General features: G+C 45.6%; 1 protein-coding gene across 1 annotated transcript in view; it reads left to right on the top strand.

Moving 5' to 3' along the window:
- Window positions 1-27,403, top strand: part of CFAP251 (cilia and flagella associated protein 251) — a 63,603-nt gene that overhangs the window by 22,976 nt on the left and 13,224 nt on the right. The window contains exons 12-20 of the mRNA XM_069496822.1: window positions 1,594-1,788; window positions 2,557-2,807; window positions 3,149-3,300; window positions 4,402-4,575; window positions 5,660-5,844; window positions 12,723-12,837; window positions 13,849-14,012; window positions 18,071-18,161; window positions 18,377-18,520. Coding sequence (XP_069352923.1) covers window positions 1,594-1,788; window positions 2,557-2,807; window positions 3,149-3,300; window positions 4,402-4,575; window positions 5,660-5,844; window positions 12,723-12,837; window positions 13,849-14,012; window positions 18,071-18,161; window positions 18,377-18,520 — 1,471 coding nt within the window. The remainder of the gene's footprint in view (window positions 1-1,593; window positions 1,789-2,556; window positions 2,808-3,148; window positions 3,301-4,401; window positions 4,576-5,659; window positions 5,845-12,722; window positions 12,838-13,848; window positions 14,013-18,070; window positions 18,162-18,376; window positions 18,521-27,403) is intronic.

The raw sequence follows: 27,403 nt of genomic DNA, 5'->3' as shown, positions 1-27,403 counted from the left end.
ACTCTCCGCACACTGCCTGGCCCAGCGGAGGCAGGCATCATTAGTGTGTGAGGGAAGTTCCCAAAAGTGTGGAGAAAATTGCCTAATGACAAGGACCCTGCCCATACGGTTAGAGTCACTGTGCCATCTACTTTCAAAAAGCCCATTTGCTTTCATTTGCCTTTCTTTTGATGCTTGGGAACAGTGAGGTCCTGACATGGTTTTACAAAGAGAAATGCAAATTGTCATCCTCACTCAGTGGTGCGAAAAGACTGCAATTGGCCATGCAATCAACTTCTAATTAGTTAGGGTTTAGGACCCAGTGAAGACCAGGCCGGGGTTCCCCTCTGTCCGTGTTAGTAAAACCCAGCCAGAACCTGGGAGCCCTTGAAGGAAAAGGTCTCAGAAAACACTTGGCCAGTTTTGCTGCTTCTGTCCAGCAGAGGGCAGTGAAAGATGTGACCAGTTCTTCTGCCCACCTGCCTTGCTTATTAATCAGAAACCTCATTTAATCACTGTGCGTACACAGGAGGAAATTCATCCTCCTCCGCCCCCCGTGATTAGAATTATGTCAGAGTCTTAAAAAAAAAAAAACTCATTTGGGATGGATCCGAGGACTGGAAATAAAAGCCATTTTGTCACGCGGCACTGCGTTTGACTGTGGTGACTGGACAGGGTTTTGTTTTTTTTTTTTTTTTTTTTTTTTTTTTTGAGACAGAGTCTCACTCTGTTGCCCAGGCTAGAGTGAGTGCCGTGGCGTTAGCCTAGCTCACAGCAACCTCAAACTCCTGAGCTCAAGCGATCCTCCTGTCTCAGCCTCCCGAGTAGCTGGGACTACAGGCATGCGCCACCATGCCCGGCTAATTTTTTCTATATATATTTTTAGCTGTCCATATAATTTCTTTCTATTTTTAGTAGAGATGGGGTCTCGCTCTTGCTCAGGCTGGTCTCGAACTCCTGAGCTCAAACGATCCGCCCACCTCGGCCTCCCAGAGTGCTAGGATTACAGGCGTGAGCCACCGCGCCCGGCCTGGACAGGGTTTTATGATCACTCTAACAGCAGTGCCTTCCTGTAAAGCAGCTTGTGTCCCGTTGCCAGCCTGTGTGATTTCAGAGGGCTGGTAGAGTGACTCTCTCCGTTGTCATCTGTAGTCATGCGGTGGAGAGTATAAATCACTGCTCTCCACCATTGTCCACGGCTGATCACGGAGGGCAGGGAAGAATGTGTCAGAGAACAGGAACTTTGCTTTAGATACACCTGGATTCCCTGCATAGTCTAGCCAGGTGGCTCTGAATATGTCCCATACAATATTTGGGATACACTTATACTACCAGGTTATTTATTATTTATCTGAGGTTCACATTTAACTGGGCATCCTATATTGTTATTTGTTAAACCTAACAACACAAGGCCTTGCCAAATTTCTTAACTTCTCTGAGCCTTAGTTTCCTAGATATAAAGTGGAATAACAGTAAAATCAGCCTCACTGGGCAGTGTGAAATGAAGTTTTTACAATGTCTTGGAATCAAGAGCCTGACATATAATTTAAGTGTTCAATAGAAGGTACTTGTTATTACTGCTGTTTACCAAACTGATGTTATTCTCCATTTTAGCTATATTGTCACAGGTGACATTAAGGGCAACATTAAATTCTATGATCATACCCTGGCTATTGTTAGCTGGTATAGTCACCTGAAACTGAGCTCCATAAGAACTCTGTCCTTTTCAATAACCCTGGCAGCTCCTCCAACAGAAAAATCAAGCTACCCTCCAGACTGCACTTTAAAAGGTGACCTCTTTATTGTAAGGTAAGTTGTTAATGAATTTAGTCATTTGAGTGAATGAACGAATCTAGTCCTTTGAATGGTCAAAAAATGATGGCTGTCTTCGTTTAGTTTGCATGCATTGGAACGTTCGTCTTGTTCCTGGGACATGCCATAGAGAGACCTGGCTTTCCTAATCAGTCCTTTACCTGGCTTACAGATGGATCTTCTTGGCTGATTGTAATCACTATTTGATCATTTAAAAAATTTATTAGCCATGATTTTGATATTAAGACACTTTAGCAAATGGAAGCTGTAAGGTCCTTATCCCTAAACTCTAATCTCTATTGAGTCTAGAGTCCTTCCTGTAGGTTGGTCTCTTTTCTGTAGCTGATCTTGTCCTAGCTGCTGTGGTGAAAGGCACTGGATAATTAATAGCCATAACATTTCAAGACCGAATTATCTGTGAGTCTGCTTAATTACCCTTGCAGTATTTACAGGCACATCTGTATGTGTGCACCAAACTCCATATTTGCATACACAAATGAATATTTGCATGTGCAGATTAGCTAATTGTACAACTGACTGTCCATCTGCATACTTAATGACTCAATTTACATGTAGAAAAGTGGGTTTTTTCACTTGCAAATGGAGGCTGTTGGGTATTGGTGGTATATTTTTGGAGATGTCGGGTTAATAATGTCACTAAATTACAGACGACAGAGGCGTTTTATGTGCAATTAGAAGCAGAATAGCTGGCGTGCCCCATTCCCTGCAAACACTGATACTGTTTGGTCTCTCCTTGGCAAACAGGAATCTTATCATTGGAACATCTGATGCCACTGTGTACCACTTAACAACAGATGGGACCAAACTTGAGAAGTTATTTGTAGAGCCCAAAGATGCCATTTGTGCCATCTCCTGCCACCCATATCAACCCCTCATTGCCATTGGGAGCTTCTGTGGGATGATCAAAGTGTGGGATTATGAAAAGAAAAAGTACATTTTCAGCAGGGTCTTTGAGAAAGGGCTTGGAGTACAGAGTCTGACCTACAACCCCGAAGGTATTTGCATTTTATCAGCCTATCATTGGTTCCAAATGGAAAACAGACCCAAGGGGGATATACCTTGGCTCTCACAGCTTTAGGAATTTTTCTCCAAGTCCGCTCAGCAAGGTAGATAAGATACCTTCTCTGTCAGGATCCTGCAGCATTCTGGGCCTAGTACTATCTGAGGACTCATCCAAAGGTGTCGTGCTTTTCAGTTTGTTTCTCCGTATGGGAACCTCGTCTGCTGTGTTCATTGCTGCCTCCTCTGTACCTAGAACAAAGCCTGTCACAGACTCAGTATTTCTTGAATGAATGAAGTCCTTTCCCATCGTTGGCCCTCTGGTTTGTCGTTTCAGGAGCCCTTCTTGGAGCTGGCTTCACAGAGGGGACGGTGTACATTCTTGATGCAATGAGTTTAGAAAATGAAAGCCCAGAGCCTTTCAGATACTCCAGAACCAGCGTGACTCACATAAGTTTTTCCCATGACTCTCAGTATATGGCAACTGCTGTAAGTATTTTCACTGACTGTCCAGTGGCTTAGAAACCTTATTTAAAACCAAAAGAGAAAGGGGGCTGGGGGAAAATTGAGAGTTTCTTTTTGGAGTGATGAAAATGCTCTCAAATTGTGATCATGATCGCACAACTCTGTGAGTATACTAAAACTCGTCAAATTGTATCTTTAAGCCAGCGAATTGTGTGGTATGTGAACTATCTCTCAATAAAGCTGTTACACAAAGAGCAAGGGGCAAGGGAGGGATGAGGACTTTTCCCTGAAAACAAGACCAAGGCCTCAGAACCTCCCGACTTGGATTCTGCTGCCCTGATAGCTCATTTCGGTTGGCAGGTTTTGGGAACCCTATCTCTGCATTCGTTCTTTTCTCTGTCCCTCTGATTTTTGACTACATTGATCTCAGAGCAGTGTCCTCTACCATATTTTGGATTCTGTTTCTTCCCTCTATGAATAGGGCTGGCTCGTAATCTCAGGAAAGATGTTCTCAGGCCTCTCACCTCTCCCTCCTACCAGTTCTCTTGGTCTGCCTTTGTGCTGGGCAGGGATGGCAGCTGTCATCACTTAAACCACCGTCCCTTCCAGCACTCTCCCCTCCCCACCGTGGTGTGGCTGCTCTTCTGGTTTGTGTACACGATGCTTTCGAAGCTAAAAGCCGTCCCAGCACACTGTGGGCCTACACAGCTCAGGCACCCTGTCCCTGTGTCCCTTCAGGCTGGGCTCTTCCACTCTGACCCGGTTCACTCTCAGCCTTCATACCTTTTTTTTTTAAAAATCATACCTTTTTTATTTTATGTAGCTGGACAAAGAAAAGGGACAAAAGCAAAAAGAGGCTCTTGGTTTTCCACAGACAATGAGGTGGGAACTTGGAGAGTAAGACCATAGCGTCAATAAATACTTTCTCCCCCCACTACCTATGTAAGTTATCTGTTTTTAACCTTAATTTTCTCTCTGTCAAATGGGCATTATTTTGCTACTTGCTCTGATAGACTAGGATTTGTTTTGGAGAAAATTTTCTAAGGGCAAAATTAGTATAAAAGTGTAATGATTCTTAATTTACAAAATTAAAAAAGGAATAACTTCTCTTACGCTCACATTCAGGATGTAAGTTTTACTGTGGCCATTTACATGGTGGTAGTCAAAAGTGGAAAAAGGGTCTGGGAATACTTAGCAAGACTTCGCTCTCATCGCAAAAGCATCCGAAGTCTCCTGTTTGGGGTTCACCTGGACAACAACGAGCCTAGACTGCTGAGCCTCGGGAGAGACAGTCTCTTGGTGAGCTGGTTAGCTTTCGTTTACCTGGTCACTAGGACTGTGTTTCATTCTTGTTACATCCCTGGCATCTTGCACAGAACCAGGCCCACAGCATGTGCATTTGTTGGAGAAAATGAGTGTACAGCGAAGTATCATACACCTCTTCAAGTCAGCACTTTGCCTTAACACAAGTGTGACACGGCGCAGGGACTCAATGTTCTGAATGAAGAGGCTTCTGGGAAGCACCAAGTGGGAAGGCGAGGGGAGGCGTGTTCCCCAGAGTGTGGAGAGCCCCACCCCTCATCTCCCCACGTGACTGGGAAAGCCGACACTCACTCACCTCTGTGTCCAGGGGTCAGGCCAGGCTGTCACCTACATGTGAAAACTAGTAGAGGATGTGAGTTGGAGGGAAACACAGTATTACAGGACCAAGCCAAACGGATTCAAAATCAGTCAGTGTATCTATCTATGCATCCTTCCTTCCTTTCCTCCTCCCTCCCTTCCTTTCCTCCCCTTCTTTCCTTTATTCTGTTTATCCAACCATCCATCCATCCGTCCATCCATCCTGGGCTGCCCACCGAAACATACCTGTGGGACAGATTCTGCAGGCTGCTAATTTGTGACTGTCGAGTGCTGTGCTGAGATTTAGATATAAATTAGTTCTTACTCTCAAAGAGTTTCTAAGATAATGGTAAGAGATGCAGAATAACAGAACTGTAAGAGTTCAGGTTTTGGAGTCAGTTGGACCTAAATTTGAATTTTTACTTTGCCACTTTTTAACTATGTGACCTTGGGCAAGCCACTCTGAACATCTGTTTTCTCATCTGTAAAATGGGCATGACAGTACTACTTGGTAGGGGAGTTATGAGGGTTAAATGGCATGATGATTTTAAGAGCATTTAGCTCGTAGTGAATACTCAATAACGGTAACTGATTAGGTGTCAGGTCTATGCAAGTTTTCTCTTTGGAGACCTGATATTGCCTCCCCCAGAATAGAACTATTGGCTGATAATTACAAAGGCTATTGCCCAAAAGCTTGAGGCTCCTTAGCTGGGCCTTTTCTTTGTCTAGGCCCTCATGTGTGTCCATCTGGGCCCCTCCGCAGATAGAGTATAATCTTCTCAAGAGCCACAAAGACCACCTGGAAGTCCTGGACATTCACCGAACTGACCAGGGCAGCTACCCCACCTGTATGGTCTGGTACCCACCACTCACCAAGGAGCTCTTCCTGCTCATTTGCAACAGTGCCTACAAAGTGAAACTTTTTAATTCTACCACCAAAATGTGCAGGTAAGCACCAGGAGCTTCCCTCTAATGTGTATTACTATATCAATTTCTCTGCCCCAAGCCTATTTCAAGTCTCAATTTAAGGACCTGTGAGCAGCTTGGCTACTGTTATCATCCTCTTCACTTTGTGGAGGAGGAAACTGAGGCACAGATAACATAAGTAATTCTCACCCACGGTCACATGGCTAGGAAGTGCCAGAGGCAGGATGCAACCTGGAGCCCTTGCACCTAAGCCCGGCCCTGCAGGGAGTAAGGCGTCCCGAGCTCAGTGCTTGTGAGTTGAGGGAGGAAACAGACCCTGGGGCCCTGGAAAAGTCACTGATGCTCTAAAATCTCCTTCTGTCCTACAGAAAAACATACTTTCACCTGACTACTACTAATTGTTCTAGGTGCTGGACACAACGGGATAAAAACAAAACAATGTTTCCGTCATCACGGCGTTTACGCTTTAGTGGGGAAGGGATGATGCCCTAACACGGACAGGTAGCCGGGGAGTGGGAACATGGTGATCAGTGCTGTGCAAAAAGTGTGACAGGGCAGTGGGAAGAGAAGGGAAGCCCCAGAGGTGGAGGGGCTGCTGCTGCACACGGCGGGCGGGGAGGCCTCAGGGAGGGTGACTTCTGGACGGAGACTCCTCGGAAAGGAGGGAGCGGACCATGTCGTTGGAGGAAAAAGCATCCAGACAGAGGACCAGCAGGTGCAAAGGACAGAAGGCAGAGGGTGTTTGGGGTTTGAGAAGTGCCAAGGAGGCCGCATGGCTGGAGCAGAGTGAGCGAGGGGGAGAGCGTGGAAGAGCAGGTCAGAGGTGCAGGAAGGTCGCCTGACACACGACACCACGGGGACTCTGGCTCTTTCCTGCGGAATTCAGGAGCTACTGGAGGGTTTTGAGCAGAGGACTGACATGTTCTGATTTATACTTAAAAATGATGTCTGGCTTCTGTACAGAGACTGAATTCTGGGGCTCAAAGGTAGAAGCAAGGCTCAGAAAGCTGTTGTGAGAGATGCTGGTGGCTTGGCCCTGAGGGGCAGCAGGGAAGGGGGTTGGATTCTGGGTGGATCCTGTAGGCAGAGCAAACAGGGTTTGCTGATGGAGTGAAAGGAAGGTGTGAGAGCTCGGGCTTCTCACATACCTCAAAGCCAGAAGGCTGCACTCCAGCCTGGGTGGCAGAGCGAGCCCCTATCGCTAAAAAAAAAAAAAAAAGAAAAACAAAACAAAAAACCAGAAGAAGAATAGCTTTAAAGCAAATCAAGAGTCAGAGTTTGGACAAGGCAAGTTGGAGATGCCTACTCATCATCCAGGTGGGAGTATGCAAATTGGACTCCTGAGTATGGAGGTCATGGGAGAGGCTGGGCTGGAGGTCAAGAGCACAGGATGGTTCAAATCCATGAGTCCCTGGTTGTCTAGTAGTTGGGAACAAATAAAAAATAATAACAAATAAAATAAACCCACGAGATAGGAGGAGAGTCCAGAAGGGAGGAGTAGATGGAGATTGAAGGACCATGCCCAGGGCATCCAAAGTTTGGCCCCTTAGTGCAGCATCTCCCCGCTTCTGAAGCCGTCCTGCGCCTGCAGGTGGCCTCTTGTGCTTGCAGCCCACACAGGTCCCAGGGGTTGCCCCTTGTGACAAGCACTGATTATCATGCGCCATCCCCGTGCTAGGGCCTGCACGCCTCATCCCATCTCATTGTCAAGAACCCTGCAGAGTATCCCACTGAGGTCCGGGGAGACTATGTCACTTGCCCAAGGTGAAGCAGGGCGGAACTTGACCCTTGAACCCAGCCTGGATTCTGTCCTCTGCTGGGCACTGCAGGCCCTGACACGGGCCTGGCTTTGGGATCTTACCTGCTCAGCCCTGGAGGTAAGCTGTGGTTTGGCTGCCTGCTGGATATAGCTGAAAAAAGGCGAGGAGGAGGAGAACCTGGCAGTGAGAATGTTTCAGTCATCTTACCCGGAGAAGGAAGTTAGGGAACAGGCAGCAGCAGCCGGCCCCAGGCTTGAGAAAGAGCATTGTTTTGAAATGTATCACAGGTAAGATTGGTCCCTCAAAAGGCCAGGACCACCCAGGATTTTTTTTTTTTTTTTTTAACAGTTCTTTTCTAGAAGGCACAAGGAAAAATGACTGAGAAATGCCATGGCACGTGATAGGAGGAGAAATCCAGCACAATTTTTTAAAACTATTAAAACACTTGAAAACATGTATAAAGAAGAGTTTTAGGAAGATTTCAGAATCTTCATGCATTGTCTTTAATGGATACACACTTTTTGGACAGAGAATATCCCTCAGCTATGCCTAGTCCTGAGAAACTCTAAATCTGTGGAGCAGGAGAATTAGGGATGGCATGCCTTAGGTTTGAAGTTCCTACTAACAGTTCTTGACCAGAGAGAAGATGCAGGAGGGACTTTTAGCCACACAGTTATGAGTTTCTGCCTATTGAAGATCAGTCTGAAATTGGTGTAAAGCATCTTAAAAAAAATAATTTATTGGCTGAGTGCAGTGGCTCACACCAGTAATTCCAGCACTTAGGGAGGCCAAGGTGGAGGATCACTTGAGGCCAGGAGTTTAAGACCAACCTGGGCAACATAGTGAGACCCCATCTCTACAAAAAAATTGTAAAGATTAGCTGGATGTGGTGGCGTGTGCCTGTAGTCCTAGCTACTTGGGAGGCTAAGACAGGAGGATGGCTTGAGGCCAGGAGTTGGAGGCTGCAAGGCTGAGATAGCATTACTGCACTCCAGCCTGGGCAGCAGAGTGAGACCCTGTCTCTGAAAAATAAATAAATAAATAAATAAGGTGAACGATTCAGTGGCATTTAGTGCATTTACAATGTTGTGCAACCACCATCTCAGTCTAGTTCCAGAACATTTCCATCATTCTAAAATAAAACCCCTGCACAAAGCATCTTTTAAGTTGTAGGAATAATAAATCCTCATAACTACAGCTAATTGGCAAGGAATTGCCTTTTCATGATAAATCTGAAAGAATTTAAAAACACATTTTAAAAATATTTGAAAGAACATGAAAAGGCAGTTCACAGAAAAAGGCCAATAAACCTATGAGCAGATGCTCACTAGTGTATCAAAGATGGAAATGAAAACAAGATATCATTTTTCTCAAATCAGATTAGCAAAGATAACAATGATTGATAGTGCCGAGTGTTGGCAAGGGTTTAGGGAAACCGGGCACTCACATCTGCCGCTGGTGGGGGTGTAAATCAGTGTAACCTTTGGGGACAGCAATTTGTCACCCTCTATTAAATTTTATCCTATCTTTTGACTTCTAGGAATACAGGCCACAGAAGTACTCACACAGTGTGCCAAGACATAAGTAAAAGGATGTCTGGTTTGAAAATATTTTTAAAAATGGAAACAATCCAAATGCCCATTAATAGGGGATTAGTTAAATGATGGCTTGTCAGTAAACTGGAACGCGATGCTGCTTTTAGAAAAGAAAAAAAGAGAAAGAGTTAAGATAGCTCTCTCTGTAGTGACGTGGAACTACCTCGAAGATAAGAGATAAAGCAAATTGCCAATGAAGTGTGAATAGCATAATTCTATTTTTATATAAAATTATAATTATAAAAGAAATTCTTGAGTCATATACGCCAAACCATTGCCTGTGATTATACTGGGATAGGGTACAGCAATGTGGAGTTATAGGTAGATTTTCTACTTTCTATATGTCTAAATGTTTGAAAATTTTCACAATGAATCTGTAATACTTTTTTAAGCAGAAGAAAAAGATATTAATTTTACACAATTGGTATAAGTGTCTCATAATACTAGGTAGCAGTTATATATCTGTATGCTAGAAATTGTGCTATGTGCTTTATATAAGTTAACTTACATAACTCAGCACAGTCTTATGGGGTAAGTGCAGTCCTTGTCCCTATTTTACAGGTAAGGAACCCAGGGCACAGAGAGGTTTTTTTTTTTTGTTTTTTTTTTAATTTTTTTTTTGAGACAGAGTCTCACTCTGTTGCCCAGGCTAGAGTGAGTGCCGTGGCGTCAGCCTAGCTCACAGCAACCTCAAACTCCTGAGCTCAAGCGATCCTCCTGTCTCAGCCGCCCAAGTAGCTGGGACTACAGGCATGCACCACCATGCCCGGCTAATTTTTTCTATATATATTTTTAGCTGTCCATATAATTTCTTTTTTTATTTTTAGTAGAGATGGGGTCTCGCTCTTGCTCAGGCTGGTCTCGAACTCCTGAGCTCAAATGATCTGCCCACCTCGGCCTCCCAGAGTGCTAGGATTACAGGCGTGAGCCACCGCTCCCGGCCCAGAGAGGTTATTTTTAATTTAAATTGGGATATAATTCGTATACCATAAGCTTTACCCTTTTAAAGAATACACTTAAGTGGTTTTTGCTATATTCACAAAGTTGTACAATCACCACTATCCAACTCAGGAACATTTTCATCACCTGAAAAAGAAACCCCAACCCCGCCAGCACTCACTCCCCATTCTCCCCTCCCCCCCATCCCTGGCAACCACTAATCTGCTTTCTGTCTTATGGATTTGTCTATTCTGGATATATAAATCATATTTGTATAAATGGAAGCATACAATATGTGGCCTTTTGTGCCTGGCTTCTTTCACTTGACATAATATTTTGGAGGTTCATTCACATTGTGACATGAATCAGTCCTTCATTCCTTTTTATGGCTGAATAGTATTCCATTGTGTGGATATGCCACATTCTGTTTATCTGGTCATCACTTGATGGCCATTAGGGTTGTTTTGGCTTCTTGGCTATCGTAAACATTTGGGAATAGATTTCTGTGAAGATATATATGTTTCATTTCTCTTGTATATAGCCCTAGGAGTGGACATCTTGGTTCATATAGTAATTATGTGTTTAACCATCTGAGGACCTTGCTGTTTTCCACAGCAACTGCACCATTTGCATTCCTACCAGCAATGTTTGAAGGTTCCAGTTTCTCCCCAACTTGGCCCTAATTTTTTTTTTTTTTTTTTTTTGAGACAGGGTCTCGCTCTGTTGCCCAGGCTAGAGTGCAGTGGCATCATCGTAGCTCACTGCAGTCTCAAACTTCTGGGCTCAGGCAATCCTCCTGCCTCAGCCTCCCAAGTAGCTGGGACTACAGGGATGTGCCACCATGCCTGGATAATTTTTAAACATTTCTTTTTTGTAGAGACAGGGTCTTGCTATTGCCCAGGCTGGTCTTGAACTCCTGGCCTCAAGCGATCCTCCTGCCTTGGCCTCACGAAGTGCTGAACCACCGATCCTGGCCTGCCCTAATTGTTAAGGGTCAGAGCCGGGATTCAAATCAGAGTCCGTGCTCTTCAGCATGCTCTGCTCTGCCTCTACCCTCTCAGTGATATGTGGGGACAGGTCTTCAACCTTTCTACTTCAGTGATCAGAGAAGGGTGACTTTGAATTAGCTGGTGCATTGTCTACCTAGTGGTCATTTTAGTGTTTTTAAAATTTCACCTATTTCTACATGTATATAAACCTGATCATGGATCATCACAGCCCGACACCCTCCCACAGCACCCAGCAGGGAAAGCTGCCCCTGTCACCTACTCAGTTTCACCGCCCGCCACCTCCCACTCCTTTTCCCCTTACTGTTTGTGCTTCCTCAGTTTATAGACAGTATTCTACGTCCGCTACCCGCTCCCTTCTCACTGCCTGTGCCGCTGCCTGTTTCCGCATTACCTCCGTGTTTGTCTCTCCATCTCTGAGTCACCATTCCAGAAGCAGCTTAGATATCACCTGGTAGCTCTTCACTCTTCCTGGCACAATCCCTACACCGTGAATTTGCTGGGTTACCACCCTGCTCCCCTCATACTGGTTCCATGTCTATTGTCCCTGCCAGGCAGTGACCACAGTGTCAGGAGCCATGTGTTATTCATTTCTGTATCCTTAGCACCTAGCACAGTGCCTGGCACAGAGAGATACTCAAGAAAGTCTTGTTTAGTGGAATTTGCTCCTCATTTATCCAGCACATACACGGGTACCTGCTATCCTGGGTAGACACAGCCTGGGCGCAGGGGATACAGGGAGAAAACACATTCAAACTCCCAGGCTTGTCACAGAATAAGACGAAATCCCTGCTGAGCTTCCACAGGGGCAGACCCAGGTTTTGTGGGGCCTGAATAGTATTTGATTTTGTAGGTTCTCTTTTGAAAAAAAAAAAAAAAAAAATCCCCGGTACATAATTAAGGATAAAAAAAGCTAGGGCCCCTTGCAGGGCTCAGAAGGTGCCTGCACAAGTAAGGGGTCCTGAAGCTTACATTTTGGTTGCTTCAGGAAGAATCCAGCTCGGGGCCTAGGGTAACATCCAGTGCCCTCACCTCTGAGCAGATTCCTATTTAGTGTAACAGAGTCTGAGTGAGACACTTCTGATGGATGTGGGGACACAATTCAGTTACAATTTGATGCAGAGATAGCTTTCTGGTAATCTGTATGTTGCACATATACCTGTACATCAGACGTCTGGGGCAACGTATGGCATCTCATTGTAATCTCTTGGCCTCCCATTGGGGAATGGGGTGTTTATGTGCATGCTGCCAATGCATGTCACTTCATCACAGCTTTTTTTCTCGTCCCTTGTTCACATACACATTTCTGAGGCATAATGTTCCCTTCACTCAGCTGTCAAGGAAAAGAGTCAGAGCCACTACCGCTAAAAGCATCCTTCATAATCACTTTCCCTGGAGCATTGCTGTTTGGAGCCGCAGCCCGTACTTCCCAGCAGGCGCCAGTAGCAGTGGAGAGAGTTCTCATGGACAGGGCTAGCTGAGTGACAAGACAGAAAATTCAGAATTAAAAATGCATAAGGGCATCATGACCAAAAAGTCTTAAAACTTACAGTCAGATTTGTGGAATTTAAAAAGTTTTTTCTTTTTTTCTCATTCAGAAAGACGCTCCTTGGGCCAGCTTATGGTTCTCCTATCGAGCAGGCACAGGTCCTTCCAGTGAAGACCACCAGGGAACTACAGAAGCGCTACTTGGTGTTCATTAACAGAGACAAGGTAGCAGCCCTTGGTTCTTGAGCTCTGTAAGGTAACTGTGTGATGAACAGCAGTCGGTCCCAAAGATTGTAAAACTCAGCGCGGCCTGGCTTCATAGCCAAGGGCACTACCATCCGGGTCAGGAGTGAGACTGAAAAATGCCACAGATTAGTGAGAACGACTCTTGGGAGGCATTTCTGAGCAGAATTACTGTATTTTCCATACTCCCACTGAAGACACAGGGACCACTAAAGGATTTTTCTTTCTTCTTTTTTTTTTTTTTTTTTTTTTTTTTTTTTTTTTTTTTTTTGTTGAGACAGAGTCTCACTTTGTTGCCCAGGCTAGAGTGAGTGCCGTGGCGTCAGCTTAGCTCACAGCAACCTCAGACTCCTCGGCTTAAGCGATCCTACTGCCTCAGCCTCCCGAGTAGCTGGGACTACAGGCATGCGCCACTATGCCCGGCTAATTTTTTCTATATAGATTTTTAGTTGTCCATATAATGTCTTTCTATTTTTAGTAGAGACGGGGTCTCGCTCAGGCTGGTCTCGAACTCCTGACCTTGAGCAATCCACCCGCCTCGGCCTCCCAGAGTGCTAGGATTACAGGCGTGAGCCACCGCGCCCGGCCTTTCTTTCTTCTTTACATGGAAAGATCTTATAAGATCTTATAAGACACGGAAATTAGCTATATTTAGTTGTACATTTAATGAATAATCTATATGGAAAAGGTTAAAGTCATAGGATATGAGAATTATTCTGGAAAACCCTGGACAGCTGACCATGAAGACAGGGAGGAGGGCTTCCCCTCTGTCTACCTGCTGGAGCCGTGCAGGGGGCCCATCTCCGCAGGGACCTCCCTGCAGGGCCAGTGTGTGTGGATGCCTAGCTACGTTAAACGTGGCTTTCACACCTGAGATGGTTCCAGACACAGAGAGGTCCTTCAGCACACTGGAAGGTGACATGTGAACATGCCAGGCCTTGCTTGGGGCCTGGTTACCTGAGTCTGAATATGCAGTTACGAATTCCTTTCTAGGTTGGACTTCAGATCTTACCAGTCGATGGCAATCCTCATAAGACAGCTGCTATCGTTTGTCACCCAAACGGGGTGGCTGGATTGGCCCTTTCCTACGATGGCTGCTATGCCTTCACAGCAGGAGGACACGATCGCTCGGTCGTACAGTGGAAAATCAACTTAAGGTCTGTGATGGGGGTGAAACACTTAGGCCCATAAGGAGGGTGTCGAGTGTAAACCTCTTGCTTTCATTCAGCAACAGCAGACAAGTACTGAACCCCTACCATGTGCCAGGCACTGTGCTGCGATGTCACAAGGCCTGGCCTTCAGGTTGCTCCCTTGTGACATCCATTCACATTAACGTGCAGACACAAGTCTCTTAGACCCATGGCATTTGCAGCTCAGGCAGTGTGACTCTACCATGGGTTCACCCTTGCTCCCTAAAATACGTCTCACTCTGTTCCGCATATCCACACCAGCTAGGAAGATCTAGGCCGAATCTCCAAAGCGTGCATTACAGAAATAGTAAGAGTATCATTTGAAATATGTATTTTCAGTCTACTCTTCTCACCATCCCCCGTCCTGAACTGAGAATCTCTGCCTAAGGTGAGGCTGCAGAATTCTGGAGTTGGACATGGGAGAGTACGTGGACTTGGAGGTCAGAGAGACACGAGTTCCAGTATGGGGCCTGCTCTCCACTGGCTTTGGGACCTAGGGCAGGTTCCTTAACATCTCTGATCTTTAGATCCCTTGTCTGTGAAATGGGGGTAATCACAGGGACTTTTATAGGGTCCCTGTAAGGATCAGGTAGGTGCATGGGTGTGAAGCACCTAGTGCAGAGCTAGGTACTCAGTAAATTAATGGTTCCTTTTCCTTCCTTCTTCCTAATGAGGGCGTTTGCTTATGCGCTTGGGGTCTTTCTCACTAAAAGAGTGGGCACACACTCACCACGCAAATTCAGTGAGCTGCCCCAGGACCGAGTAAGCCACTCAGCAGCCAGTTCCTGTTCTGGCCACCTTCTCCAAGCCCCCATCTGCCCGTCTCAGATGGGCCTCTCTCCTGACGGTGTGACATTAAGGAGCCAGGCAAAAACAGCTCGGGGACCGCCTTCCTTCCTCAAAGAACAAACTTGATTCATGGCTCCTGGTAAAGTGCACCCCCTGCCATCTGCCAAGTGCACATCTTGCTTTTTATGGCAGACATTGAAGCTTCTCCTCTTAACCCAAATATGAGCAAAAATCGCCAGTTAAATCTGCTCTGGAGCCTGGTGGTTTCAGATTGCAGTTGCAACTCTGACTTTCACCTCTGCCTTCACCTGAGACAGCAGATCTTGGGAAGCTGGGGATTTGGAAGCTGGGGGTGAGCGCTCCCGCCGAAAGCACTTCCCAGTCGTGTCCCCCTAACGAGCTGCTTGAGTCCTTGCTGCCTGGCCTGTTACCTGCAACCACCGGGCAAGCAGCACCCTGGGGGGAGAGCAGAATCTTCCCATTTCATGTTTGTCCTCTCTCTGTCCTCATGGGATGTGGAATGTAGAGATCTAAAGAGAAAAAAAGGCACCCACTTTCCAATAGCTTTCCTGTGCCTGGCCAGAGTCCAGGCGTCTGAGAATATCAATTTAATCTGTTGTGGGGACAAAAGATCATTATAAACTAATTAGCACTTCATTACTGCTTCTGGTGACTTAATATGTTCAGTGCTTCACTAATGGAAAGAAATGTAAAAATCCTAAACAAGTAAACAAACAAAATTGCCTACTAGATTAACTGATGACGAGTTGCAGGGTGAAATGAGGATGATAAGTCCCCTCACGTTCTGATTATTTTAATCAGCGCACCCCTAGCCCCAAAGCGCTACTGTCTGGGCATTTGGAACTTCTTCCCCGGGAGAGCCCCGCCCGCCCCACACCTCCTCTCCCTTCTCCGTCTTTGCCAGCGTGCCGTGCCGGCCTTTTCCTCTGCTCGTCTGGCGTGTGTTTCAAAATCCCCCATTTCCTTTTTATGCTCAGCCTCGCTGCCTCCTGTCGTCCAGCTGCCCTGCTCAGGCAGCAGCAGAGAGACCTGGATTCAAATCCCAGCTTCGCTGCCTACTTTCCGGACAACTTCTCTGAGTCTCGGTTTCTCCAATTGTTAAATGAGAATGTCATCCCCAAGTCCAGAGTTGTTTTGGGGGTGATGACTACTGTCATTAGTGCTACTTCTCCCCTTCTAGAGAGCATTTCCTGAGCACTTATCATGTGCTAGTCACAGTGCCCACGGCTCTTTGAGCTTTAGCTCATTTCCCAGAAGTACTGTATGTATTGCCAGGTACATAGCAGGTTTTCAATAAATGTCACTTCCCTTTTGTGCCTCAATGACCTCTGTTTTGTTATTGTTGTGAGTGTTAGGAACCCAACTTAGGCAAAAAAAGGGCTTCATGGGAAGGTCTCTGGGATCTTATGTAGCCCATGGGTGCCTTCTGTATTGTCTCTCTGCTTGGCTCGCTGATGGCTTCATTCTCTGCAGAACTGGGTTTCTTTACTAAGCAGGAACATGGCCACTAATGGTTGGTGAATTTCACAAATTGTAGCTCCCACTGCAGAGAGAGTGAGTCTCTTTCCCACCTCTGGTTGGAGATATCCCAGTACAGTCCCCCTGGCCCCTGTTGGGTCAGTTGACAGTGGCCAGGAAGCAGGCGATGTACGATGGCCCTGACCACTGGATCCCAGAGGACCAGGAGCTCTTCCAAGCCTTTCCCCTAAGGGGTTCCTGGTGGTGACAGGCTCCTCTGTGTCACTTCCAGCCTTTACCTGGCCCTACTCCAGAACCGCATGGCAAAAAGTGGCCTTACTGCTCATGGAGCCTGTCGGGATTGGGCCTGGGCCTGGAGGGAGCCCTGTCAGCTGGACACCTGCCTTCATGGCCTAATGTCAGAGCCAGGGAGTGGGGTGAAGACCGGGTCCTGCTATGGGGGCCCTCAGGCCCGCCTGGAGAATACACCCGGTCCCTCAGACTCTAACCCCAGCCAGAGGACCGAGGCCAGGTCTGTGGCTAACTCTCTGTATGAGAACTGTGGGTGCCTATCAACACCCATTTCCATGGGAGTATAATCCCGACCACCTCGTCCTGAGTCTTTTCTGGGGGCCAGGCCCTGTGCCAAGTGCTTTGCATGCATTATCTGATTTCTTCCTCACTGCCATCCTGTGAGGCTGGTCCTGCTGTTATCCCCACTGGACAGATCGAGAAACTAGCTCCATGGGGTTAAATGACGGTGCAGGCAGTGGAGTAACTGGTGGGACTGGGAGTTGACCCCACGCCTCAAACAACATTCATCACAGGCGGGAAATGAAGGGCTCTGTCTCCAGTCCTCCATACGCATTCACTTACTGAGTTCTTACAGCAACCCTGTGCATTCTTTAAGCGCTGTAAATCTTCCCATTTTACAGCTGAGGAAACAGAAGGTTAAGTTACCTGCCCACAGTCACACAGCTTGCAAATGGCAGAGCCAGGACTCACTCACGTGTCCCTGTGGCTCCACATTCTGGACACTTAACCACTTCCCCACTGTGGTCTACATCCAAGTGTGTTTTAATATCTGAGCAAAGAGGCTAATCACCTGATTAGCAGAAATCCAGTTAGTGGATTATTATAATGATTTCAGATTATTAGCCTTTTGTACAAGGCAAAGTCAGTCTCATACATAAAAGTAGGTTTTCTTACCATTTAGAAAAGAGCCTATTTTTGGAAAATCTGACCCCGTGTTAGAGAGCAGAGCGTTATTTTTATCTGACTGGCGTGGGTCCCTGTGGTCTCCTGAGTTTTATGGAAGCAATTAGCGTTGGCCGTTCCCCCGTACAACATCCCGTTCTTTGGCTCTGGTCATCGTGGCTCTAAAGTTACGGATAAACCTTCTCTGCTTGGGAGGATTGTGGTTTTCGGGCACAAGAGCCTCCCTGTTCCCTCCCCCCTCAGGAGAGAGACGTTCCCCAAAGATTGCAGGCAAATTGCCAAGCGCCTGCCCTGTCATCAGTGAGACAATACCACCATAATTGAGGCGGGTGCCCTGTACCTCCGAGTTCCGTGCTTGAAATTGAATTTTCCATTTGCAGCTTCGTTTTGGAGGGAGTTTTGTTAACAAAATTACAGAGACCCTAATTGTGTCTGCGCGGTAATACTCTTCAGAGGGCTGCGGTGCTGTGCGGACGACCGTCTGGAACGTGTTTGCGCATGAGTGCTTTCTAATCGTGATGCTTCTGTCATTGTTCCAGTGCCCTGGAGGCAGCGGTTTCTCTTGGGGGCGAAGACTTGACCCCGTTCTACGGTCTGGTGCCCGGTGGCAGGGAAGGAAAATTCTACAGGGTAATTGTCTTCAGAGTAAACACTTCCCAGTGACGGTAACGTCTAGTTAAGTTTGTAAAACAAACGTGCCCAGAGTTAACCCTCTTGCTTTATTCCAAAGCTCTTTTCCCCACTGAGCTCAAAATGTATTTTCTAGAACATGTCTTTGAAGTCTTAATGGATGTTTCAGACTGAAGCCAAAATGTGTGTTGTGTTTCCATTTTATCTCCACGCAGGAGCTGGAGGACTATTTCTACTATTCTCAGCTCCGCAGTCAAGGCATCGACACAATGGCGACGAGAAAGGTGTCGGAACACATTTGCCTTTCGGAGCTTCCTTTTGTCATGAGAGCAATCGGCTTTTACCCGTCTGAAGAGAAGGTAGGTAGAACGAAAACAAGAATAGCGGCGGGATATGCTATTTATAAAAAAGGACCTCTGGGAATAATAATTATAGGTCAAAGTAAAAATTTAATGTTTTCCTTGCATAAATGGATCAGAAAGAAGGTTCTGGGCATTTCAGATGCACTCCTAGATAACTGACTTATGGTGAAGATGTGTGCTATTCCTAAAAGACGTATTCCTTACGGAAGTCTGCTGTTGGTTGGAGTGCAGGGCTCACGAGCATGGGTGTTGGAGTTGGGCAGATGTGGCTCCGGTCCGGACCTGCCCCTCTCTGGGCACAGACCAGCCCCCTAGGATTCAAGGAGGCAATGCCTGGCAAGCACCGGGCATGGCACCTGGCGCACGGGAAGAGCTCAGCAGACGGTGGTGGTTATTGTCCTCATCCTTATCCTCCCTGCGTGGACCCTACCAACCTGGCAGGTGTTAAGGGGGCACCCCTGGGATGTGGGTGTTTGTCTGGGCTGCGGAGCTCAGAAGACACAGTCGTTCCTCTTGGCCACGCCACACCCCAGCTGCAAGGAGCTCCCAACAGGGACAAGAAGACCCCAGGGAAATGTTCCTCATGTAAACTGTTGTTAAAGATGCAATTCGTTGTGTTTTCTTTCTGACTTGAAATGTAATCCATTCCCATTGAGTAAGTTTCAGAAAGATACACAAGTGGAATGAAGAAAATAATGACCTGTAATTCCACTACCCAGACTTAACAGTTTAGATATCTATATCGTCATATATATGGTCATGTATTGCTTAACGACAAGGATACATTCTGAGAAATGTGTCACTAGGGGATTTTGTTGTTGTGTACCTACACGGACCTAGACGGTATAGCCTGGTACACACCTAGGCTAGATGGTGTAGCTGTTGCTCCTGGGCCACACCCGTACAGCAGGTTACTACACTGAATACTGTAGGCAGCTGTAACACAGTGGTGAGTATTTGTGTATCTAAACGTCTCTCAAAGTAGAAAAGGTGCAGTAAAAACACAGTGTCATATATGCAGTCCGTTGACTGAAATGTTATATGGAGTACGGCTGTGTGTGTATATGGATATATATAGTTTTAGAAAACTAATTGGTACCATATTGAATATATATTTGTATTGTATATTTTCACTTAATATTATAAGCATTTTCCATTTTATTGAAGAGTCTCTGAAAATATGCTTTTTATATTTTAATTTTTTACTTTTTCTGATTTAGAAAATAGTACTATAAGGAAGAAAATACTCAGAGATAATCACTGCTGTTATTTTGATGGATTTCCTTCTATTGTTTCATGTATAGATATAGATATATCTATATTTTTAAACAAAGAATTGGGATATCCATATATTCATATTACACAGAGTTTGTGTGTATATGTGTATATATATACCAACATTATCAGTATTGTGAGAATGTGGCGGTAAAAATTGCTTGGCAACATGGTTTTTAAAGGCTGCATACTTAATTGAACCATTCCCCTGTTGCTGGACACATAAGTTGTCTGAAATAGTTAGCTGTCAGAGACACGGCTATGATGAGCATCTCTGTGCATGGTTTTTGCAAATGACTGTAATTATTTTTCTGGGTCAGAGTCCAAGAATTAGACTGGGTCAGAGAATATGAACCTGAAGGCCCTATTGCCAGACTGCTTTCCACAAATGTTACATTTTACATGCCCACCTTCAGGCATACCCAACTCCTGAAAGCCAGCTAAGACTTGATGTTCCTGTTAGGTGACTGAGAACATGTTAGGGATGTAAGCTATGGTCCCAGTCACTTCTCTTGGCTTTGGTGGCATCCCCAGGATCACCTGTTTTGTGTATTCCAGATATGACTGGAAGGTGACTTTTATTCTCCAAATAGCATCTGGGGAAGTGAGTTATCAGAGCCCATAAGCCCCTGCTGAGTCTTGAATGAGGACCTTAGAAACACCAGGTATTCTTGCTAGCTCCTCAAAAGAAAAGGTCTTTCAACTGATGTGCACTTTGTAAGACATAAGCAACTTCTGAGAAAGTTTGTGTAGCCCCCATAAAAGTGTTCCTTAGAGCTGCATTCCCCAAAGCATGTTCCATAGAACAGTGGTTCCCAGACTGGCATGCTGCATCAGAATTACCTGAAGCATTTACTAAAATATCCAATTCCTGGGCCCCGTCCCAGATCTAGCTAGTTAGAATCTCCACGTGAAGGGCCTAGGAGTCTGCATTTTCACCTCTCCAGGCCCGTTCAGATGTGCAGCCAGGTTGCAAACCCCTGGCTCTGAGGGACGTTGACTGGGGTCACTCACACTGGAAGATGAGGACTCAATGCGCTAAATGGGATTATTAGTCAGGTCTCTTCTTTGGTTACAAGTTAATAGAAACCTAAGTCAACCCATTTTTTGGTTCACAGAATTCCAGGCCCAGAGGTAGTGGTAATGTGCAGTATAACCTAACCCAGGCCTCAAACCGTATCACCAGGAAGCGTCCTTCTCTCTGGGCCTCGCTTTCCTCTGTGTCACTTTTGATCTCAGTCTGGGTATCTACTTAGTACTATCCAGGGCACATGTTAAATATCTGAAAAATACCACCCAATATCATTATCTTCATCGTCATAGCCCTGTCTCTGGATCCCTGATTCTAGAAGCCCCTCACATGAATATTCCCCTGACCTCATGCTTCTTTGTTCACAATACCCTTCCTTTCTTTTTTTTTTTTTTTTTTTGAGACAGAGTCTCACTCTGTTGCCCGGGCTAGAGTGAGTGCCGTGGCATCAGTCTAGCTCACAGCAACCTCAAACTCCTGGGCTTAAGCGATCCTACTGCCTCAGCCTCCCGAGTAGCTGGGACTACAGGCATGCGCCACCATGCCCGGCTAATTTTTTGTATATATATATTTTAGTTGGCCAGATAATTTCTTTCTATTTTTAGTAGAGACGGGGTCTCACTCTTGGTCAGGCTGGTCTTGAACTCCTGACCTCGAGCGATCCACCCGCCTCGGCCTCCCAGAGTGCTAGGATTACAGGCGTGAGCCACCGCGCCTGGCCCACAATACCCTTTCTAAAAATCTGAAATTTTATATTTTCTTGATTTATCTGGTTTTTCTTGATTTACCCAAATCATACTTTATTTAAAGTATTTATACTTTACATAAATGTCCAAAAGTCATCAAATTGATGGTGTCTTCTCATTCAAGGTTCTTGATTTGAAACCCTGGGCTCATATTAATAGAAACGTGTCCTCCTGTGCTGTCCTGCTTTGTGGATGAGGGAATTTGGGGTATTTAGCCCTTGCAACCAGCACCCACCTGTCACACAAAGTGCTAAAGAAAGGAGGTGGGCGCAGAGCACCACCCCGCAGACCTAGGAGCTGGCCTTTCTCTGCTCCCTAGGGAAGTAAGGCAGCCTAATCACTGGAGGCTTGCCCACTTAGCCTGTCATTGGCAAAAAATACAGAAGCTTAGCAACCTATCAAAATCTTGCTGATGAATGAAAGGTATCCAGAAAAAGTTAGTCTGCAACAAATATTATAAAGTGACATTGACAGTTCCTTAAAAACATAAAAACAAAAAGAAATAAAAATGGTGGTTGCAAGGTTTTCACTGGCTATTGTGTATGTTTCTCCACCACCATCACCACCATTGCCCCAGTCAGTGTCTTCATGAATCCCCTGGATTCCAGGGTTTTTAATTCACTTTAAAGAATACATTTACTCTCTGAAGACATTTTCGGAAGGCCCCGTGATCCAGATGTGCCCACACCAGTGTGCAAACTTTGTTAGCTGATGAATTGGTTTATATCTGAAGCTACACAGGGAGAAGTTTCTGATCTTTTGTTTTCATGTCAGATTTATAGTGACTTAAAAAAATCTTTTCAGAGGTTTGAAACTTCTAAACCTAGGCTTTGCCATGGTTACTGACACCTTTCCTATTAAGATGTAGCTGTTCCCCCTCTCTCAGGAAGTTGCATGAAGTATGCCTAGCTAATGGGGTGTTTGAACACTTGGTTACATAAAAGACTCAGACACAGAGATTCAGACCAGCGCCCCAAAGACTATACATTACTTATGTTTTTCTTACGTCATTATGACTGCCTTGGGGATTTGAAGCTAGTCAGTGTGGTAAATTGAAGCCAAATTATACAGAATATAACCCTCCTCAAAGGATTTGTAGCCATTCCTTCTTTTGCAGAAAACTGCACTCAGAAGCAGAAAGTGGTCAGGGTAGTCTACTCTTATAAATCTTCATTTTTTAAAATGAAAGATCTGCAAAGTGCATAATGTAATGATGAAGGAACCATAACTTAGGCGTCACAGTTTCTATAGATGATTTCACATACAAGAAAGTTTCATCCGCTATCTTTATAAATGTATATTTTCCTTTAGGACATTGGAATATTATGTTGGGACACAGCCTGGTATATCATTCATTCATTCTCTGGTCACTTCTGACTACATATCTTTTTCTTTTCTTTTCTTTTTTTTTTTTTTTTTTTAAAGACAGGGCCTCACTCTGTCACCCAGGCTGGAGTGCAGTGGTGCAGTCATAGTCAATGCAGCCTCAAATTTCTGGGCTCAAGTGATCCTCCCACCTCAGCCTCCCAAGTGGCTGGGACTACAGGCATGCGCCACCATGCCTGGCCTAGTTCTATAAATTTAAGGCTAATCCTGGCAGAGATGTATGTGCCCAGGAAGTGCCCATATGGTGGACACTCAGCAAATGTTGATCAAATTAATGAATGAATGATGCTTATTGGTCTTATTTGACAGCAAAGACAATGAAGAAAATAGAATCCCTGACATTATTATTTGACCTGAGAGTAATTATCAGTAACCCTAATGTGTTTGATATATTCAGGAGCTTTGGCATAGTTTAGGAATATCTAGAGAGGAAACAAGTAATCACTTACTTATTTACTTATTTTTACTTAATTTTTTAAATGTGTATGTCTTTTGATCCAACAGACTCACACACACATACAATGATGTACATAGGGAAAGGACCATTTTTTTTTTTTTTTTTTTGAGAGGGGGTCTTACTGTGTTGCCCAGGCTGTTATCAAATTCCTGGGCTCTATTGCTTCTCAGCCTTTTGGCTAAGATCAAGTGTAAACTCCTGGGCTCAAGCTATCCTCCTGCCTCAGCCTCCCGAGTAGCTGGGACTATAGGCACTTGTCACTGCACCTGGCCTGAAGGGATGATTATTGCAGCAAAAAATTAAAGCAACCCTAATATCCATTGATAGGAGATTGGATTGATAAAATAAGGCACAGTGACACTTAGAAGCCATCAAAAAGTGAGATTGGGCCAGACAAGGTGGCTCATACCTGCAATCCCAGCACTTTGGGAGGTCAAGGCAGGAGGATTGCTTGAGGCCAGGAGTTTGAGACCAGCAGGGCAACATTGCAAGACCCCGTCTCTACAAAAAATTTAAAAATTAGCTGGGCATGGTGGTGCGCACCTGTGGTCCCAGCTATTTGGGAGGCTGAGGCGGGAGGATCACGTGAGCCCGACAGTTGGAGGCTGCAGTGAGCTATGATGACACCACAGTACTCCAACCTGGGCAACAGACCAAGACTGTGTCCACCCACACTGAAAAATAAGTGAGATTGACCTATGTCTCCTGACCCAGAAAGACTGTGTAGGATTTGTTAAAGAGAGAAAGAGAAGTTTCAGGCCGGGCGTGGTGGCTCACGCCTGTAATCCTAGCACTCTGGGAGGCCGAGGCGGGTGGATCGCTCGAGGTCAGGAGTTCAAGACTAGCCTGAGCAAGAGCGAGACCCCCATCTCTACTAAAAAAAATAGAAAGAAATTATCTGGCCAACTAAAAATATATATAGAAAAAATTAGCCAGGCATGGTGGCGCATGCCTGTAGTCCCAGCTACTCGGGAGGCTGAGACAGGAGGATCGCTTAAGCCCAGGAGTCTGAGGTTGCTGTGAGCTAGGCTGACGCCACGGCACTCACTCTAGCCTGGGCAACAGAGTGAGACTCTGTCTCAAAAAAAAAAAAAAAGAGAGAATGAAAGAGAAGTTTCAAAACCAGCATGTAAAGTAGGATCTCATTTCTTTGGTAATAATATATGTTTGTTTACCTAGCAAAACCTGAAAGAACATATTCCACACCCTTAACGACACTGATTTCGAGGGGATGAGATTCAGAAGAACTTTTACTTTCTGCTCTCTACACACAACCCGAGGTCAGCAGGTCCTGGTCACGGCCAGTGGGAGTCGCACGGCTGCCCCGGGGCTCCTTGAGTGCACGGGCAGACTCTGTCCACAGTCCCCCCCTTTCACTCCAGACCTGACACTCAGCCCCTTCCCCACCTCTCACAGAAACACAGGCCCACTCACACAACACAACTTTCTTGAAGATTTGGGAATCACCGGAAAGGGTCACACATAACTGCATCTCACAACAGTTTAGCTGAAACTGCACGTTAGATTCTTCTCATCCTGCCGCCTGCCCCCCACGGGGAGCTTCCTTGCTGCACAGCACTCACTGCTGCCACCCTGGCTGCTCCCGCCTCCTTCCTGTCAGCCAGCACAGTGTGGCTCTTCTTAGCTGGCCTTTCCCAATGTGCGCTATAGGCCCATCTCGGAGCTCTATAAATGAATGACCTTCGAGGACCTTTCCATTTAGTGGCATCTGCCCTCCTTAGAAGACAGTTGTAGTTGTAAATCGGGGGATGGACCTCATACATGCCTTTTGGTGCCATGTAATTTCTCTTAACTACAAGCATGTACTTGTGTTGCTTTTGTATTTAGAACAAAAACCAGAAAGATAAACAAATCCTCCCAAAGCCCTGTGCGCTAATCTTCATGGCTAAACCATGGTCCCAGCTGGGATGGAGGGACCACAGCCAAGTGGTGCAGCCGCACCCGTAACGAGGGGGGAAATTTGAGCCCAGAATCATGGGAACAATTTCTGCTCTGATAAAGATCCTGTGGGAATTTGGAAATTTGCACTTTGAAGAGAAGCCCTCAGTATGTTGGGTCTTGCTCTGGGACATAAATATCAGCAGGTATTTCCATCCTAAAGGTAAGAGAAACGGCCCAGTGTTCTAGCCTTCCTAGTCAACCAAGAGAGCCCTCGGCCAGGGCCCCTGCTCAGCAGGCAGTAGGCTTCCTGCAGAAAGATCAGAGCAAGACAAAACTATTTTTGTTTTTCACACTTAAAGCATTTAAAGAAATAAATCCTGGATTACCTTGCAGCCACTAAAAAAAGAACGCAGGTGATGATAATGCTATAACGACAATACCACCAACAGCAACAACAAAATAGCTCTTCTCTCCTGAGCTCTCACCACATGCCGAGTGCTCTGCTGAAACGCCTGGTGTCACTTAGTCCTCACAACGACCTCATGCCGAGTGCTCTGCTGAAACGCCTGGTGTCACTTAGTCCTCACGACGACCCCATGAGGTGCATGCTTTATCCTCTCCGTGTTACAGAGGGCAAAGTGAGGCTCAGAGAGATGAGGGAGCTTGCACAGCCACTCAGAGCCAGGGTTTAGACTCCAGCCCCACGTTCTGTTTCTGCACATGTGCTCGGTGGTACAGAGGAGGAAGGAAACCCTTCAGATGTCCAGCACTGGCTACTGCTGAGGGACGAGGAATTAGAGGACATTTTCTTTTTCTTCTTTATATTTCCATTGTTGGAATTTTTCATAACAAGTATGTTTTAATCTTTACTATAAAAGGGTGGATCACATTGATGGTAGAAAAATATATATATATGTATATGTGTGTGTGTGTGTGTGTGTGTGTGTGTATATATTTTTTTATAGACAGGATCTCGCTCTATCACCCAGGCTGGAGTGCAGTGGCATGATCATAGCTCATGTAACTTCAAATTCCTGGGCTCAAGTGATCCTCCTGCCTCAGCCTCCTGAGTAACTGGGACTAAAGATGCACGCTACCATGCCTGGCTAATTTTTTTTTATTTTTTGTAAAGACAGGTCTTGCCATGTTGCCCTGGGTAGTCTCCAAGTCCTGGCCTCAAGCGATCCTCCCACCTCGGCCTCCCAAAGTGCTGGGATTACAGACGTGAGCCAGCAAGCCCAGACTATTTTTTAAAAATATTAATGTTGCCCAGTGCTATGGCTCACACCTGTAATCCCAGCACTTAGGCCAAGGCGGAAGGATCACTTGAGGCCAGAAGTTCCAGGCTACAGTGAGCTATGATTGTGCCACTGCACTGCAGCCTGGGTGACAGAGCGAGACCTTGTGTCTAAAAAAATAAAATTAAATTAATTAATCAAATGAAGTAAAAATACTAATGTTCTTAGAACTGAAACTTTTTACTTGCTATTGCCATGGCTTTACCTCCATATTATTTCTTTTCTTTCTTTGTAATAACTTTATTGAGATATGTCACATGCCATACAATTCACCCATTTAGAGTATGCGATTCAATGGCTTTTAGCACTTCCAAGGAATTGTGCAGTCGTCACCACCGTGTAATCTTGGAACATGTTTATCACCCCAGAAGAACCCCCTCCCCGTTAGCAGTCACTTCCCCTCCCCCCTGCCCCAGCTCCTGGCAACCACCTATCTACTTTCTGTCTCTAAGGATTTGTCTATTCTGTATACTCCACATCAATGAAATCATACAATATGTGATCTTTTGTATCTGGCTTCTTTCACTTAGCATGATGTTTTTAGGTTCATCCAGGTTGTAGCACGTGTCACATGGCAGTGTTTCCTTTATTCTTTTCTATGGCTGAATAATATTCTATTCATTCATGCAGATATGCCACATTTATCCATTCGTGAACGGATGGACATTTGGGTTGTCTCTGCTTTTTGGGTGTTATGAATAATGCTGCTGTGAACATTTGTGTACAAGTTTTTGTGTGGACCTATGTTTTCCTTTCTCTTATGTATCCCGCTAGGAGTGGGACGGC

This window comes from Eulemur rufifrons, chromosome 21, assembly GCF_041146395.1.
Source record: "Eulemur rufifrons isolate Redbay chromosome 21, OSU_ERuf_1, whole genome shotgun sequence".
Classification (NCBI taxonomy): Eukaryota; Metazoa; Chordata; class Mammalia; order Primates; family Lemuridae; genus Eulemur; species Eulemur rufifrons.
The sequence above is the reverse complement of the archived record's forward strand: the minus strand, read 5'-3'. Positions and strand labels throughout refer to the sequence as shown.